The sequence below is a fragment of the Schistocerca gregaria genome, chromosome 4 (genome assembly GCF_023897955.1).
Source record: "Schistocerca gregaria isolate iqSchGreg1 chromosome 4, iqSchGreg1.2, whole genome shotgun sequence".
In the NCBI taxonomy this organism is placed as follows: Eukaryota; Metazoa; Arthropoda; class Insecta; order Orthoptera; family Acrididae; genus Schistocerca; species Schistocerca gregaria.
Window position 1 is genome coordinate 702,201,554 of NC_064923.1, and position 17,996 is coordinate 702,219,549.

Consider the following 17,996-nt stretch of genomic DNA (forward strand, 5'->3'; position numbering starts at 1 on the left):
GTTTAACCCAGTAAGACAAGTAATACAGTAAACAAAAATGGCTTTTTATTAAGGAAGCTTGTCTGACGGCACGTAAATACGCGTAATGTTATTGATCTTGTATTTAGGAAAGAGAGCGACTTCTAGCGAACTTTACTCATGATTTCAAATAACATTAAACTAATGCAGGGTTTCCTATAACTAATTCTCGGTGCTCTCACTTACACACACATAATTTCTGTCTCACCGACGTCTGAACAGAATGGTAACCGCAGACCTCTCGATGATTACCTGTTATTTCAATACCATTATTGCTATATCTTTCATCAGTTCCGTCTGAAATCTGCATAATAACCGATAATTAGATGAATGTTATGTTTTATCGACTTCATCTGAGCCTAGCCTTTCACACATTAAAAAAAACCTAAATGTAAGTATACATTGGAACAATCGCTTTAATGACCAACTTTTCTGATAATAATGTAACATGGAGCAGAATGAGGCATTAATGCACAGTTAGTAAACAATTTTTAATTATGAAAGGAATAAATCCAAACTCGTTTATCACTGGCCATGAGAAATGATAATCGAGTTGATGTGTCTCATTCATTTTCTTAAGGACATTTAATTTTGCTTGCCGTTTTTCACTGCTGAGTACACAACACTAGCCTTTGTGATATGTATTGTAGTATCTTTCAATTGAAAACTTGCACTGGCCGCCTATTATTCGGCGACACAGCAAACACTGAGTTTTCGCCAACGGCTACAAAAAAGAATTGCAGTTTCCAGTTATTTTTAAACGACTGAAAACGTAAATCTCCCGTCCTTTGCTTTTAAACTGTACATGCCATTTCTCAGTACTTCTCTGTTAAGGTTACGGTTACCAGGGGTAAACGAGACTGGGTATGTTGCGCTCTTGCTTGTACCACATAAACAGGGAAGTGGAGCCGCCACCGATTTTTTTAGGATGCATGTCTCATAACATGTCGCTGTCGCACACGTGCGCTCATGTGCAGCACTTCCGCACGTTTGCACACTGTGCAGCGTTTGGGCGGCCCTGGCTTTCGCAGCTGTATGGACTTTTCTCAGGTCGATCCTTGGAGCACTGTCTGTGGATCACTTCCATTTTTCCATTTGGTCTGATTTTCAATTGTTTAAAAATAATATTTGTTTAAACTATTCCTATTATTTGGGGCCTTCAGCCGACAAATAATTTGAATTCTTGTTAATAAGGCCTTCAGCCGCCAGTGTAACTTATGTCACAGTCAATGTTTTTAAAAAGACTGTTTAAAAAATTATTTTGATATTTTTAACATGTAATTGTTTTCCTCATTTGTGATTCAGACCTTCAGCCGTTAATGGTTCTGAAGTATTGCTTGTGGTCTTCAGCCGACGAATAATTTTGAATTCTTTCTTAATAAGGCCTTCAGCCGTCAGTGTAGCTTGTCTTGCAGTCATTTTTTTAAAGACTGTTTTAAAAGAAAAAATTATTTCCTTAAATAAAGTGTGTGTGTTTACTGTGCAACCAACGGTAACTGATGAGGATCCGTCCACACCTTTTCCTGCCTTCCCTAAGCCCACGTTTCAATTACACAAAGAAGTTGGATGTTATCATACGACAAGTTGTGGCTGTCTCTGTCGGTCCGTTATGGCCACAGGACATCGTCTGTTAAGCACTTTTCAATTAATAAACTTTACCAGCATTCGTATACTTTAGGTTATTTTATTTCGAACGCAACCAGTTTCGGCAATTCATTTTGCCAACATCAGGCCCCATACTCTTTTTTTTTTTTTTTTTCAAATCAACGTTTCACGGTATCCAGTTTTATAGCGCTGTACGATAAGCTCGTTGATTCAAAAAAAGCGTATGAGGCCTGAAGATGGCAAAATGAATTGCTGAAACTGGTTGCGTTCGAGATAAAATAAAATAACCTAAAGTATACAGCTGTTGGTGAAGTTTATTGAATAGAAAATTTGTGGCTGTTGTTTGATAGTATGCTGTACTTGCAGGTGGGTTCTCTGAAAGTGATAGCCATTTTGGTTTTGCTACATTATGCGCCTTGAGCCTGACTGATTTGTTTTTATTACATTGTAAGGTTAACTCATTTGTTGATGCCATTTGTACAACGAAAATCAGCTCGTTGTTGCCTTGTAAGAATGACTGACCTGTATGTTTTGTTTTCTAGTAGTTAACTGGACATACGTCTAGGTAGTTTTCTAGTGCGTTGGTGGTAGCTTCGTTGTAGTGCTAATTGGTGATGGCAGTAGCAGTAGACCAGTATTAGGTTATGTACTACATGGGTAACCTTAATTTAGTCCTCAAGTTATTTTAGCATCTTCTAATTAACTGCAGAAGGTACATCTACTGCAGTTCCTCTCTGTAGTCGAGGGCCTTATGTATTATAATTGTTACTATTGCTTCCCAGCACTATTGCCCTAGCAAAGGTTTGCATTTAATTCTGAAGGCATTTATATTGCTTTTTTGAGCCTTGTTTTCAAAGCCTTCATGGTGCTACAGATGAAGTTCTGCTTCTGTTTTACACCATTGTTGCTCTTTTATTGAGAAGAATATTGTGTTTCGTAAATTAATCATTAAACTGAGTTCACACCTCTACAACCCAAAGCCCGAATAACACTCAGACATAAACCTACGACACAAATAACTATGCTTCTAACAGCTGAAAAAAAAATCGCATCTCGTAATGTTTCTAGGAAAAGATTATTAATATAAAGAAGAGAAAATGAGGGCAGTAAGATGGAACCTTAAGGATCAGAATTATTTCCCAGTCTGATGAAGACACACAGCACACTACAGATGCCGTTCCTAGTGACATCCTCTAGTTCTTGGTAGATAAATACGACTTGAAACGTTCGCAGAATTTCCTCTAACACGAAAATATTAGAATTTATTTGAGTTGTGAATGAACACAGGGACGTCTTTTAGATACACTTCCGTAACTGCTAGCATACGCAAACTTTCCTCTTTAAATCATTTAAAGGAAATGGTGCCGTGGTTCTTGAAACGTACAAGGCAGTGAGGTACTAAGTCTAAAGTCGAAGAATGCTCAAATGGCTCTGAGCACTATGAGACTTAACATCTGACGTCATCAGTCCCCTACAACTTAGAACTACTTAAACCTAACTAACCTAAGGACATTACACACATCCATGCCCGAGGCAGGATTAGAACCTGCGACCGTAGCGGTCGCGCGGTTACAGACTGAAGCGCCTAGAACCGCTCGACCACACCGGCCGGCTTGAAGAATGCCTCCATAATGCAATTTTGTCCGAGGTGCAAGTGAAAATATAGTCCGACTGTAACTTTTATTTTTACATTTGTCACATGTATCGTCTTCATTACAACTTTTTGCAAGTATTTCTTCAAACGTTGTCAGTTGCCGTTAATGAGAAGTGAATATTATTTGAACATTCACGGTGGCTGGGCTAGATATAGAGCAAAACTTTTTTTTATATTTCAGTACCTATTAAGGCTTACAACTTTGTCTGTACAACATTCTATACGGGATCTGAAACACATTTGTGCATGTTGGTACAGTTGAATGTGGGCACCAGATGTATCTAGGTAGATATCGAAACAGTGTTCCATTTCTCGCCACATGTTCATAAGCCCAACATATTTTACGGCCTCTGCTGCGGTGTAGATCTGTTGTCTCTGATCTACCAGATCTCAAACCTTTCTCGTATAAACAGTGTCCCTGATAGACACCCATGCCAGTAGAGGCAGATAAGGACTGCGGAGAGCAAGGCAGTGGGAACTCCACCTCCGCCTTCGCTTGCCCCTCCGGTCGAACGCTCAGGCTGCGTCTCATGGAGAAATTGGGTAACAGCCCGATGATAGGACGGAGGGGTCGCACGTTCGAGATGGAAAACTAGGTCGGGAAGCGTCAGTGGAACTGGAACTACACAGTTCACCAACACGTCGATATACATTGAAGCGCCAAAGAAACTATTATAGGCATGGATATTCAAATACAGATATAAGTATACAGGCGGAATACGGTGCTGCGGCCGGCAGTGCTTATATGACAGCAAGTTGTAGTTTGGTTACTGCTCCTACGATGGCATGTTATCAAGATTTAAGTGTTTGAATGTGGTTTTGCAGTCGGCGCACGAGCAATAGGACACAGCACCTCCGAGGTAGCGATGAAGTGGGGTTTTCCCGTAGGACCATTTCACTAGTGTACCGTGAATATCAGAAATCCAGTAAAACATCAAATCTACGATATCACTGCGGCCGGAAAAAAACCATACAAGAACGGAACCAACGACGACTGAAGAGAATCGGAAGTGCAACGCTTCCGCAAATTGCTGAAGACACAAAGCTTTACGCCTCGCCTGGGCCCATCAACACCGACATTGGACTGTTGATGACTGAAAACATAGTGCCAGGTTGGACGAGTTTCGTTTCAACTTATATCGAGTGGATGGATGTGTACGGGTATGGAGACAACCTCATGAATCCATGGACCCTGCATGTTAGTAGGGGACTGTTCAAGCTTATGGAGGCTCTGTCGTGTGCAGTTGGAGTGACATGAGTCCTCTGATACGTCTAGACACGACGCTGACAGGTGACACTTCCGCAAAATCTTGTATGATCACATGCATCTGGTCGTGTCCATTGTGCACTCCGAAGGACTTGGGCAATTCAATCAGACCAGTGCGATATCCCACATGTCCAAAATTGCTACAAAGTGGCTCCATGAACACTCTTTTGAGTTTAAACACTTCCACTGGCCACCAAATTCCCCAGACAGGAACATTATTGATCATATCTGGGATGCCTTGCAAAGTGCCGTTCATAAGGGATCTCCACCTCCTAGTACTCTTACCGATATATGGACAGCCTTGCAGGATTCATAGTGTCAATTTCCTCCAGCACTATAGACATTAGTGTTGGGGGAGGTCTGCGTGCTGTGGGGCCCAACCACGATATTAGGCAGGTGTACCAGTTTATTTGGTTCTTCGGTATAGGATCACTGGCAGGCAAGCGCCATTGGACTCAACACTGTTCATGAAATGATGAGGATCACATGTTGGACAGTATCTGCACCGACTGCGTTCAAATGGCTCTGAGCACTATGGGACGTAACTTCTAAGGCCATCAGTCCCCTAGACCTTAGAACTACTTAAACCTAACTAACCTAAGGACATCACACACATCCATGCTCGAGGCAGGATTCGAACCTGCGACCGTAGCGGTCGCGCGGTTCCAGACTGAAGTGCCTAGAACCGCTCGGCCACCCCGACCGGCTGTTATCGACTGCGTAAAATTATTTGTATTTGTATACCTCTAGCCCAGACACAATGCGTAGTAACAGTTACGAGTATTGACCAAACGAAAAGAGCTCGCTTATTGACACTCTATTATTGTATATTAACGTATTCACACTTCTTGAATGATTAACGTTGCAATAGCTTTGTCTGCGTGGTTTTACATCCTCGTGTGCCACGTAGGTAATAGCTTTAAGATTGATTGCAGTCGTACTATGGTTAATGATACATTGGCTGCTTACAACGGCCGTTAAACCTTAGTTTCTGTTTCTGCAATCGCTGAAGTCGTTGAGTTCATTTAACAAGATCGAGAATAAAATTTCACTAGCGGTTGTATAGAGCGGTAGGTCTGAGCGAGGTAACCGGAGGCAATAATTGCTGCGCGGTGTCCGTTACCGGTGTGAGGCACTGATTGGACCGAGGGGAGCCTGGGTGATTGCTGAAGTGCAAGGTCAGGAGGCTGCCCGCGGCCGTGACCTTTGAGGGGCCTAGCGCTGCAGCAGCCGCAGCCACAGGCCGCGGCAGGAGTCGCGCTCTGCACACAGAGGCGCTGATGCTATCTGGCCGGCGCGGCGCTAGCGGCCGCAGCGACCACTTGTCATGGCTGCAGCTGGGCTCTCGCCGCCGCCGCTGCACGGAGGCGTCGCCTCTCCGTCCGAAGGCGCATCCCTACCGTCACCTCTCAGTGTTCTTACAAGTACCTGCAAGACGTACTACTATGCAGCTTAGCGGGGTTTTACTACCACGCGGACGACTGTATCACTTTCTCGGTGCTGTTCAACATTCCAGAGTACAAGGTGTAATGTTGATGCATTAAGTTGTTCTGAAAGCGGTGCTGATAAAAGCGGGATAAAAACCGTGTGCTATCTGGGGAAGTTAACCTTGCATTACTGAGCAACTGTTTCACCAGGTATCCAGTCTACCTTACCAAATTCCCAACCAGACTAACATTAATTATAATCTTTTAATAGTCATCTTACGACAACCGGTGATTATAATTTTAACATTGATCATTGTTCCGTTAAAATTTCAGCATATTACACTTGATTCATAACTAAACTGGTGCCTTATTTAGGATTGTGAAAATTTGAGTTTGTAATCTTACGGAACACATCAAATATGGAGACAAGATTGGGAGACTGCATACAACACTGGATTCATAAAGTAACACACGAAGAACGTTGAAACATATGCAAGATGAAATTAACCACAACCAACCGATTCCATTTTCACCCAAACAAGTTACGTTCGTAGCGCAATCCTGTCCGTCATGAAATTACCACACATTGGTATACTAAATTCATACTAACTCTCTGTGAAATCTTCCCGAAAAGAATAGCTGAGGGCTACTTTGATGATTACACTACATGCTTCACGCGGTCAACTTGGTTTACACGAAGAGTGTAACTCCACAGTAATTTTGATAATTAAAATAAATTACATCAAAACACAAATTACAAAAGAAAAACCTCGAACTGGTTACTATCGTCTTACCATTAACCTGATGGGTCACACAATTGTATAAGCACGTAGTACTGGTCTCACAAAGTACACCCCATGTGTGTTGAACATAAAGAAAAGTTGCTATATTGAAAAATATTGTCAAGACGAGACGTTATAATCTCGCGCACATTCGCATTTAAGATTGATGATCTTAGTTAGAGTTACGGATCATCCACACGTGGTTCCACTTTCCTCACAAAGTAGTGACAAAGCAACTACTGGAAGATATTCTGAACTTCACACTCGAATTACATTGCGTTGCAATTTAAGATAACATTAGATATTTTAGATCTAAACCTGAAATAAAGGTGATTAAATTTTCAGTTAGGCTGAACTTAAGAAATCCATTGTCCTACGGATTTAGCAGAGACGCGCTTAGCCGGAGATCTTACCACTTCAGACGCTCGCCGCGGACAGACTGCCGTGGGCCCCTACCAAGGGTGCTTCCAGATTCAAAACGGAAGTGACCAGAGAGACAGCTTCCTATACCAACATGACAAGAGACGGTCAGGACCATACTAAGAATAGAAACCTCTTTGCTTTTAGAAAGCGTAGCTACCTGTTCCGACGTTGGTCCTACTGTTCTCTAGCAGACAGGCTTGTGTGCTACCATCGAGCATGCAACTAGAAATACATTTGCTCATTCAGCCTTTCGCACAGAAGGGAAGGGAGATGACAGTATCTTATCATATACAGTATATAAAAGAAAGCGGATGAGGTTCCGTATGAGACTGTGTGACATGATTTACATATAAACTGTGTTTTAAGTGTAGTAGTGTGACAGGTCGTTCTTGATTATAATAAAAGTAACATGTTCCACTGCTCCGTCTCCTCCCAAATAGTCAGAAACACCACAGTAAATTTAGAAGTGGAATGTAAGCCGTAAATGACAAAAGTATTAAGAAGTTAACATGAAAGGAATCCAACAGAGACCTTTCAAAGGCCTATACCATGGGAAGTTTCCTGTATGGATTAACAACTGAGTTCCTATATCAAAGGAGATTAGCAGAAAGAATGATACGTCCACTGAACGCCAGAATGAATGTTTCACTCTGCAATGGAATGTGGGCTATTTTGCAATTTCCCAACAGATTAAAACTATGTGCCGCACCGGGGATCGGAACCACATACTTGAACTTAGGGGTTAACTCTCAGAGCGGCTCAGTTATCTTTGATTCCTCTTTTCTTTAACTTTCTTTATTATTTCAGGTACAAAGGAAGAAGTCTTGCCCGACGATATGCGCCTAAGCCTATGAGGTTAGTCTGTATCGATCTAACCTTCTAACTTATCTTTCAAAATCGGACCAGGACCAATTTTACTTCTATGGCTAGAACACGCGCGTATTCTGAAATAGAAACGGTATCTTTCTACGAAGCTCCGCCGATAGGCAAATAAATTCAGTTGTCTGTACTACTGTCGAAATTCAACCCCCCCCCCCTCCTAGATGAAATACTAAGGGCGATTATCAGTATAAATGTGGCTCTTGCGAGAAACAAATTTGAATCTGATTTCATAAGGTGACCTCACTTAAATATTTATGGTTTGAAGGCGTTGGAAATTTAATTACGATGGTAACTCAATTATTATCCGCAATTTAGGTACTGTTGGTAGTACGTTTTACTTTGATGACTCATGCTTTGTTTATTTGTTGTTATATCTTTGCAATTTTAAAGCTGCTGGGTTAGTTTCGTTATCGCTGCCGTGCTGTTAATCACGACTCCTCCGCTGTCTATTTGCACCAATGATGAGCAACGTTCTGTGATCCGTTTTTTGTGGTCGGAAAGCCTGTCAGGGTCCGAAAATCATCGAACACTTTCGGTACAGTAGGGGAACAGTGTTCTGCCGCAACCGCTTTTCTGCGATTGGACTGAAAAATTCCGGAATGGTCGCACAAGTGTTACGCACGTTGAAGGAGCCGGACGACTGTTTACTGCCACAAATGAAGAAACCATTGAACGTTCACGTGAAATGATTCTCTTAGATAGACGATTAACTATTGACGAAGTGATACATAGTCTGCAAATTAGTAACAGTTCTGCATACGAAATTAATCACTACGGACTTGGGTTTCATAAACTTTGTGTAAGATGGGTCCCAAAACAACTCAGACAGTTGCAGAAACAAACGCCCTTGGATATCTGCAAAAAAACATTTGGATCGCTATGGGAACGAAGGGGACAACTTCTTAGACAGGATCATTACTGGTGACGAAACATGGATCCGGAGAGCAAGCGGCAGAGTATGGAACAGAAGCATCCAAATTCGCCGTGCAAGAAGAAGTTCAAGACCCAACCGCCTGCAGGAAAACTGATGCTTACGGTTTTCTGGGACGCACAAGGTCCAGTACTGGAACATTATAGGGAAAGGAGCACAACAATAAACAATGAACGTTGCAGTGAGGTGCTTACTGCCAGGCTAAAGCCTGCACTTCGAAGAATACGCCGAGGATTGCTGTCAAAAGGTGTTGTGTTGTTGCACGACAATGCCCGTCGCCATACTGCTGCCCACACTGCTGTAACGCTCCAGAAACTCAAATTTCGACTACTGGATCATCCTTAATATAGTCTCGATCTCGCCCCTTCTATAACCTGTCTGATCCACTTAAACAGACATTGAGGGGCCGTCGATTAACCTCGGACGAAGCAATGAAAGAAGCGGTGAATTCCTGGCTCGCAGCTCAACCGAGAACCAGCTAGCCATTCTCAATGCGCTATTTTTGATTCTCAGTGCATGTAAGTCCGTGTTGTTCGGGCGTCAGTGTATTTCTGGACAATATTGGCTGAATTAATGTTCAGTTACCGTCAGGTCTAGGAAATTGAATCAACTGTAGTTCCTTCAAAATACTGGAAAAAAAGGCAAGAACGTATTCTGAGTACACAACATCACTGTTAAAATAAGGAGGAGGAAACTATCATCTCGAAAAAAATTATCCATCATTCCAAAGGGCCATACATGACTGGTGCTTGACTAAAGCTTTCCCCATAATTTATCATGACAGTTAAGGAAAGTGGTATGGAAACATCTGATGAAGTGCACGTTACAATAAGAGATTAGCGAAAGCCAAAGTACAGTAATGGAACCCTCTCTCCTGGAACAGCTGAAATACCTGTTCTTGATTGATTTCATTGCAGTGTGAGATTACTACATCTGTAATGAGTGTGTATGATATTTTTTTAAAGAAATTTTCGCCGTTTGACTGTTAATCATTCATTTACTTTACACAATCCCCACGAAGGAAATATTATTAACTGCGTGATGTCGCCGTACGCTGTCTTACTGCGGGGCTACTACTGGGTGGCGTAGGGCGTAGGCTATTGCGACTGTGAACGCGGGACGCACTCATCTTATCAGACGAGATCACGGGAAGCTGATCTAAGTCCCTTTCACTGTTAAATCAAACTCTGGCTTTGGATCAGGCCGAACTCCAAACTTGCTTATAAAGTCGTGGTGATTCTAAGAGTAGCGCGCAGGGCGAAATCTTGAAGAGTCTCCCCCAGAAAGACCCTTCGTTTCCCTTCAATCCCCAGTGTCCACCCTCTGCGCACTTTATACCGTCAGTCACCGAAAAGGTCCAACTGTCTCTCCAATAAGGTTACTGGAATCGGGCGTGTTGTCTATGCCCATCTATTTAGATGCAAGAGAACCAATCTTGAACGTGCTTTCACGTAGGCCCGAAAACAGGTTCTCACGGCAATGATACTAGTTTGGGATTTATATGAATTCTGATTTTACATTTTTTCTTCCAATGGAAAAATTAAGTGGAAATTTTCTCAACCTCACCCGTCGAAATATATCATAATTTTAGAGCTGTCTAGTAACAGGACAAAACGACAGTCTCAGCAGGTGATCACCCAGATCCCCTGTGGCATATTCCGAAGCTTTCTGTTATTTATTGCGTAAACATGACGCTGAATCCGCCGTCCAGTGGAACGCTTTTGTCCTACCCGATGCCGGATTAGGCTGCTTGAGCCACACTCGCGTTTAGTCTCGCTGGAACGGTGAACTCTTGACCCGCTAGGTTAGCCGAGAGCGCTAATGCACTGCTTCCTGTATCGGGTAGGGGCACCGGCCCCGGATTGAATCCGCCTGGCGGATTACCGTCGTCGGTCTGAGTGCCGGCCAGCGTGGATGTGGTTTTTAGGCGGTTTTCCGCGTCTTGCTAGGTGAATACCGGGCTGGTCCCCACGTTCCGCCTCGGTTACATGACTCGTAGACATCTGAACCCGCTCGCACTATTCCATAAATTACACTCGACGCAGACAGCAGGGGTACACTAATTCCATCTTGGGGGGGGGGGGGGGGGAGGGGGGAATTGGGTGGTGGCAGGAAGGGCAATCGGTCACCCCTTTCTACTAACCTTGCAAAATTCGTTCCTAAAAATGCCGACCCTGCATTAGTGTGGGACATGGCACCAGTGAAAGAAAGAAAGATAGGAACGGTGTACTCTTGTTTCTAAATCGCTGTCTGCGCTCCTCCCCTCTGGGATGGCCATTTCTTTCCCCGATGGAGGACCCCATGAGCCGAATCCAGTATGATACAGAAGTCTTTTAAGCTAAAGCAATGAAAGGTTTCCCCAGAACATAGTTGAAATAAAAGCGCATTGCTGCCCGTGACAGCACATAGTAAAGTACGACAGCTATTTAATAGAGGAAATCAAATATCGTTTGAATCGAGAGATAGAATGGTGGTAATAAGCACGACACATACAAATCATTATTTAAATAGGAAAGAAACCGTGAGAGGACGACTGGAACAGGCTCACATCTCACAGTTTCCTTACAATCTATGAATTAGAAAGTTCTCAAAATTTTTCTTGTATATTATCTGATCAAAAGTATCCTGACACCCATATGTAAAGCGGAATACAATTCACAAGAGGTAGACTCATCATTTTAAAAGACGCGTGGAGTACTGAGACGCCAGCAGGGAAGTAGTAAGAGCAGAATGTTTCGGTCAGAATAGCTCAGTGACTTCGAGCGCGGGATAGTCGTTGGATGCCACCTGAACAACAAATCTATCAGGAACATTTCAACACTGCTAAAACTGCCTAAATCGACTGTTGGTGCCACTGTTGTTCTGTGGAAGCGTGAAGGGACAACCGCAGCTAAATCGAGACCAGGTAGACGTCATGAACTGACTGCCAGGGACTGTCGAGCAACGCGGAGGGTGGTAGTAAAAAATCGCATGAAATCAGCGGAAAGAATCACTAGTCAATCGTGTAGTACTACCAGCAGTCCAACCAGTACAATGACTGTGCGTTGGGAGTTGAAAGGAATGCGGTGCATGAGTCGTACAGCTCGTCATAAACGACATCTTTCTGTAGTCGGTATTACACGACGCTTGGAGTGGTGTTTCGAACAGCGTCACTGGACTGTGCATTATTAGAAAAGTGTCTTTTGATGTGATGAATCATGCTGTAACTATGGCAATCCTATGGAAAGATTTGCCTTCGGCGAAAGCTCGGAGAACGTTACCTGTCATCTTGCGTAGTGCCAGTAATGAAGAATGCAGGAGTTGGTGTAACAGTATGGGGGGGGGGGGGGGGTTCGGGGCTGAGCCGTGCTCTCTCCTAAATATGCGTTTTCGTGAACTTGGCTGTCTATCTGTGTTTGGTTTCCCGCCCTTGTCGCGGTTACGTCGTGGTTCTTCTTGCTTCTACGTGTGGCACCAGTAATGTGCATCGATATTTGCGCCGTGTACCATCTTTGGTTTGGTGCATATAGTTTCTGGCTCTGGAGTCAGTCGGTCGGTTGCTGCGGACGAGGGAAGTTATCTCCGCGCGGTACAGTCGGATGGAGCCGCTGGCAGCCCATGTGCAGTGTCGGAGCGTGTCTGGAGCTGTCCAATCGCTACGAGCTTCGTGGTTCACTGACCCAGGACGTCAAACTTGAGTAGTGGTTTTAACTACCCAAGCCACGTCTGTTCATATTGTGATGGTTCGCTTCGGTGGTTTGCTGCTGGGGAGGTTTTCCGGTGAGCAGCACCGAGTTGTTCTACTGCTGAGATTTAGCCTCCATGCGGCGAAGTTAACTATCTTGGTCGACTACGATTTGAGTGCCATTAGAGAATTTTCTGTCTTGTGGCCGTTAGTGTTCTGCTTGCCTCCCCTGGCCACTAACGTAGTTTCAAGCAGCGTCCTTTCCTCACCTGTTGTTGCTGTCCAACATGGTGTGTAAAATGTTCAAATGTGTGTGAAATCTTATGGGACTTAACTGCTAAGGTCATCAGTCCCTAAGCTTAAACACTACTTAACCGAAATTACCCTAAGGACAAACACACACACACACACACACACACACACACACACACACACACACACACAAACACACACACAAGGGAGGACTCGAACCTCCGCGGAGACCAGCCGCACAGTCCATGACTGCAGCGCCTGAGACCGCCCGGCTAATCCCGCGCGGCGTGGTGTGTGATTTTGACAGCTAATACATACTCCATTGTGGATTATCTCGTTTGTAACATTGCCGGTTTGAGTTCTTGTGTACTGATTGACGGTAAGAAAGTCGTTGTGCCTGTCGGTCCGTGGCTGTCCCCTGGTTGGTTTCCGACGGATGAAGTATAGCTGGGCTCACCACCTGTCTCACCTAAGTGAACGAGGGCAGGCCGACCTCCCTGGAGGCCTTCAGAGAGCCACCGGCGTTTAATTATCTGTAAGCTATTTTAAATTTTAGACTTATGGTTATTTCTTTTGTCTTCTTAAAATTTTACAAAATTTATTTTTAAATTTGTCTATCAAACTTAAACACTGTGGCCTTCCGCCTTTAAAGATTATTATAATATATTTTAAAATTTGGAAGTTTAATTGTGGCCTGCAACCATTGGTATTGCATCTTGCATATGTTGCTTCTTTAAATTACTTTATTGCTACCTTAATTGGATTTTTATGTAGTTAAGATTTGTTGTTGGATCCCTTCAGCGGTGAAAGAGTTGCATTCGGTAAAGTTTCGGCTATGTGCCGCTTTGTTGTAAAGGTTATTAAATTAAAATACACTCCTGGAAATGGAAAAAAGAACACATTGACACCGGTGTGTCAGACCCACCATACTTGCTCCGCACACTGCGAGAGGGCTGTACAAGCAATGATCACACGCACGGCACAGCGGACACACCAGGAACCGCGGTGTTGGCCGTCGAATGGCGCTAGCTGCACACCATTTGTGCACCGCCGCCGTCAGTGTCAGCCAGTTTGCCGTGGCATACGGAGCTCCATCGCAGTCTTTAACACTGGTAGCATGCCGCGACAGCGTGGACGTGAACCGTATGTGCAGTTGACGGACTTTGAGCGAGGGCGTATAGTGGGCATGCGGGAGGCCGGGTAGACGTACCGCCGAATTGCTCAACACGTGAGGCGTGAGGGCTCCACAGTACATCGATGTTGTTGCCAGTGGTCGGGGGAAGGTGCACGTGCCCGTCGACCTGGGACCGGACCGCAGCGACGTACGGATGCACGCCAAGACCGTAGGATCCTACGCAGTGCCGTAGGGGACCGCACCGCCACTTCCAAGCAAATTAGGGACACTGTTGCTCCTGGGGTATCGGCGAGGACCATTCGCAACCATCTCCATGAAGCTGGGCTACGGTCCCGCACACCGTTAGGCCGTCTTCCGCTCACGCCCCAACATCGTGCAGCCCGCCTCCAGTGGTGTCGCGACAGGCGTGAGTGGAGGGACGAATGGAGACGTGTCGTCTTCAGCGATGAGAGTCGCTTCTGTCTTGGTGCCAGTGATGGTCGTATGCGTGTTTGGCGCCGTGCAGGTGAGCGCCACAATCAGGACTGCATACGACCGAGGCACACAGGGCCAACACCCGGCATCATGGTGTGGGGAGCGATCTCCTACACTGGCCGTACACCTCTGGTGATCGTCGAGGGGACACTGAATATTGCACGGTACATCCAAACCGTCATCGAACCCATCGTTCTACCATTTCTAGACCGGCAAGGGAACTTGCTGTTCCAACAGGACAATGCACGTCCGCATGTATCCCGTGCCACCCAACGTGCTCTAGAAGGTGTAAGTCAACTACCCTGGCCAGCAAGACCTCCGGATCTGTCCCCCATTGAGCATGTTTGGGACTGGATGAAGCGTCGTCTCACGCGGTCTGCACGTCCAGCACGAACGCTGGTCCAACTGAGGCGCCAGGTGGAAATGGCATGGCAAGCCGTTCCACAGGACTACATCCAGCATCTCTACGATCGTCTCCATGGGAGAATAGCAGCCTGCATTGCTGCGAAAGGTGGATATACACTGTACTAGTGCCGATATTGTGCATGCTCTGTTGCCTGTGTATGTGCCTGTGGTTCTGTCAGTGTGATCATGTGATGTATCTGACCCCAGGAATGTGTCAATAAAGTTTCCCCTTCCTGGGACAATGAATTCACGGTGTCCTTATTTCAATTTCCAGGAGTGTATATGACAATTATAAGCAGAAACTGACCTCAAACCTTGGCACTTTCCACAATACTATTACCTGTTCTGCCCAGCTAGTTTAGCGGGCGTCTCAATGGTTAGGATTTGGTCCTCTTATTGCTCTTAGCAAAACGAGGAAGGATGTAAACACGTATTACAGCACTGCGTACTATGGACTGTAGAGGAACAGTTCGGAGACGACTACTGTTTATATCACTATGACAACCAATCCTGCCACATCTACATTACTTACGTACTCCTAAAAAACCACTATACGGTGCATGGTGGAGAGTTCCCGGTACTACCATAGTCATTTACTTTCCTGTTGCACTCAGAAACAGTGCTAGGAAAAAACCTGTGTATATGACTCCGTTTGAGCCCTAATTTCTCGTATCTTATCTTCGTGATCAATACGTGCAGTGTATGTTGCCAGGCATAGAATCGTTATGCAGTCAGCTTCAAATGCCAGTTCTCTAAACTTGCTCAGTAGCACTCCTCGAAAAGAACGTCGTCTTCTTTTCGGCGATTCTCTTTTGAATTCTCGAAGCATCTCAGTAATACTTGCGTATTGTCCGAACTGATCAGTAATAAATATAGCAGCCCGACTCTGAACAATTTCGATGTCTTCGTTTAATCTGACCAGATGCGGATCCCAAACACGCGATCAGTACTCAAGAATAGGTCGCACTAACCTCCTATACGCGGTCTCCTTTACAGATGAACCACACCTCTCTAAAATTCTTCCAACAAACTGAATTCGTCCATTAGCATTCTCTACGACGCTCCTCAGATGCTCATTCCATTTCATATCGCTCTGTAACGATGCGCACGATTTGATTGTGTCAGGTAGGACACTACTAATGCTTTATCCGCACATTACGGATCCTTCTCCGAAGTCCTGCAGCGGATAGGCACTTGGTACAGGGAATGCCAACTGACTCTTAACATAGACAAATGTAATGTACTGCGAATACATAGAAAGAAGGATCCTTTACTGTACAATTATATAATAGCGGAACAAACACTGATACCAGTTACTTCTGAAAAATATCTGGGAGTATGCGTACGGAACGATCTGAAGTGAAATGATTATATAAAATTAATTGTTTGTAAGGTGGGTGCGAGGTTGAGATTCATTGGAAGAGTACTCAGAAAATGTAATCCATCAACAAAGGAGGTGTCTTACAAAACACTCGTTCGACCTATACATGAGTATTGCTCATCAGTGTGGAATGCGTACAAGGTCGGGTTGGCAGAGGAGATAGAGAAGATCCAAAAAAGAGCGGCGCCATTAGTCACAGGGTTATTTGGTAAGCGTGATAGCGTTACGGAGATGTTTAGCAAATTCTGCATCGCGGTGTAGCTTGCTGTCCAGCTTTCGAGAGAGTGCGTTTCTGGATGAAGTATCGAATATAATGCTTCCCTCTACTTATACCTCCCGAGGAGATCACGAATGTAAAATTAGAGAGATTCTACCGTGGTCGGAGGCTTTCTGGCAGTCGTTCTTCCTGCGGACCTCACGCGACTGGAACAGGAGAAGTAGGTAATGAGAGTGGCACGTAAAGTGCCCTCCGCTACACGCCGTTGGGTGGCGTGCGGAGTAAAAATGTTGATGTAAATGAAGTGAACTGATCTGCCCAGTAGCAGAAGCTTGTTTTTTTTCGGATCAGCTTCCCTCACTTGCGTCGATAATACTGCAGAACCATTGTCGCAGATTTGGATTCTTCATATGTATTCTACTTTCTCCTGGCCTGGGACCATTTTGATACAGTATATGTGTAATCAATATGGTCCCAGGCCAGGAGAAAGTGCAATACATATGAAGAATCCAAATCTGCGACAATGGTTCTCCGGTATTATCGACGCAAGTGAGGGACGCTGTCTAATTCCGTACCCGTGGTCTAGGGGTAGCGTCTTTGATTCATAATCAAAACGTCTTCGGTCCAGGGTTCGATCCCCGCCACTGCTTAAATTTTGATAAATAATCAGCATTTGCGGCCGAAGACTTCCGGCATAAGAAGTCAGCCACATTCTGCCAACGGCCTTGTCAAAGAGGGCGGAGGAGCGGATAGAGGTTCAGGGCACTCTCTTGTCCTAGGGGTGGGAAATTGCCCCTAAAGGCGGAAGAATCAGCAATGATCAACGACATGGGGATGCAGAAGGCAATGGAAACCACTGCATTCAAGACACGTAACGTGTATCCACAGGACATGTGGCCTGTAGTTGATAGTTGAAGAAGTGTCACGATGATCTCTCCATTGGCAAAAGATTCCAGAATAGTCCCCCATTCGGATCTCCGGGAGGGGACTGCCAAGGGGGAGGTTACCATGAGAAAAAGATTCAATAATCAACGAAAGGATAATGTTCTACGAGTCGGGGCGTGGAATGTCAGAAGCTCGACCGTGGTAGGGAAACTAAAAAATCTGAAAAGGGAAATGCAAAGGTTCAATCTAGATATGGAGGGGTCAGTGAAGTGAAGTGGAAGGAAGACAAGGATTTCTGGTCAGATGAGTATCGGGTAATATCAAAAGCAGCACAAAATGGTATAACAGGTGTAGGATTCGTTATGAATAGGAAGGTAGGGCAGAGGGTGTGCTACTGTGAATAGTTCAGTGACCGGGTTGTTCTAATCAGAATCGACAGCAGACCAACACCGACAACGATTGTTCTGGTATACATGCCGACGTCGCTAGCTGAAGATGAACAGATAGAGAAAGTGTATGAGGATATTGAAAGGGTAATGCAGTATGTAAAGGGGGACGAAAATCTAGTAGTCATGGGCGACTGGAATGCAGTTG

The 17,996-nt window shown here is 44.7% G+C and overlaps 1 protein-coding gene across 1 annotated transcript in view; it reads left to right on the top strand.

The window, feature by feature from the left end:
• The first annotated feature begins 5,871 nt into the window (after nt 1-5,871).
• Nucleotides 5,872-17,996, top strand: part of LOC126267873 (dendritic arbor reduction protein 1-like) — a 1,078,567-nt gene continuing 1,066,442 nt past the window's right edge. The window contains exon 1 of the mRNA XM_049973183.1: nt 5,872-5,981. Coding sequence (XP_049829140.1) covers nt 5,872-5,981 — 110 coding nt within the window. The remainder of the gene's footprint in view (nt 5,982-17,996) is intronic.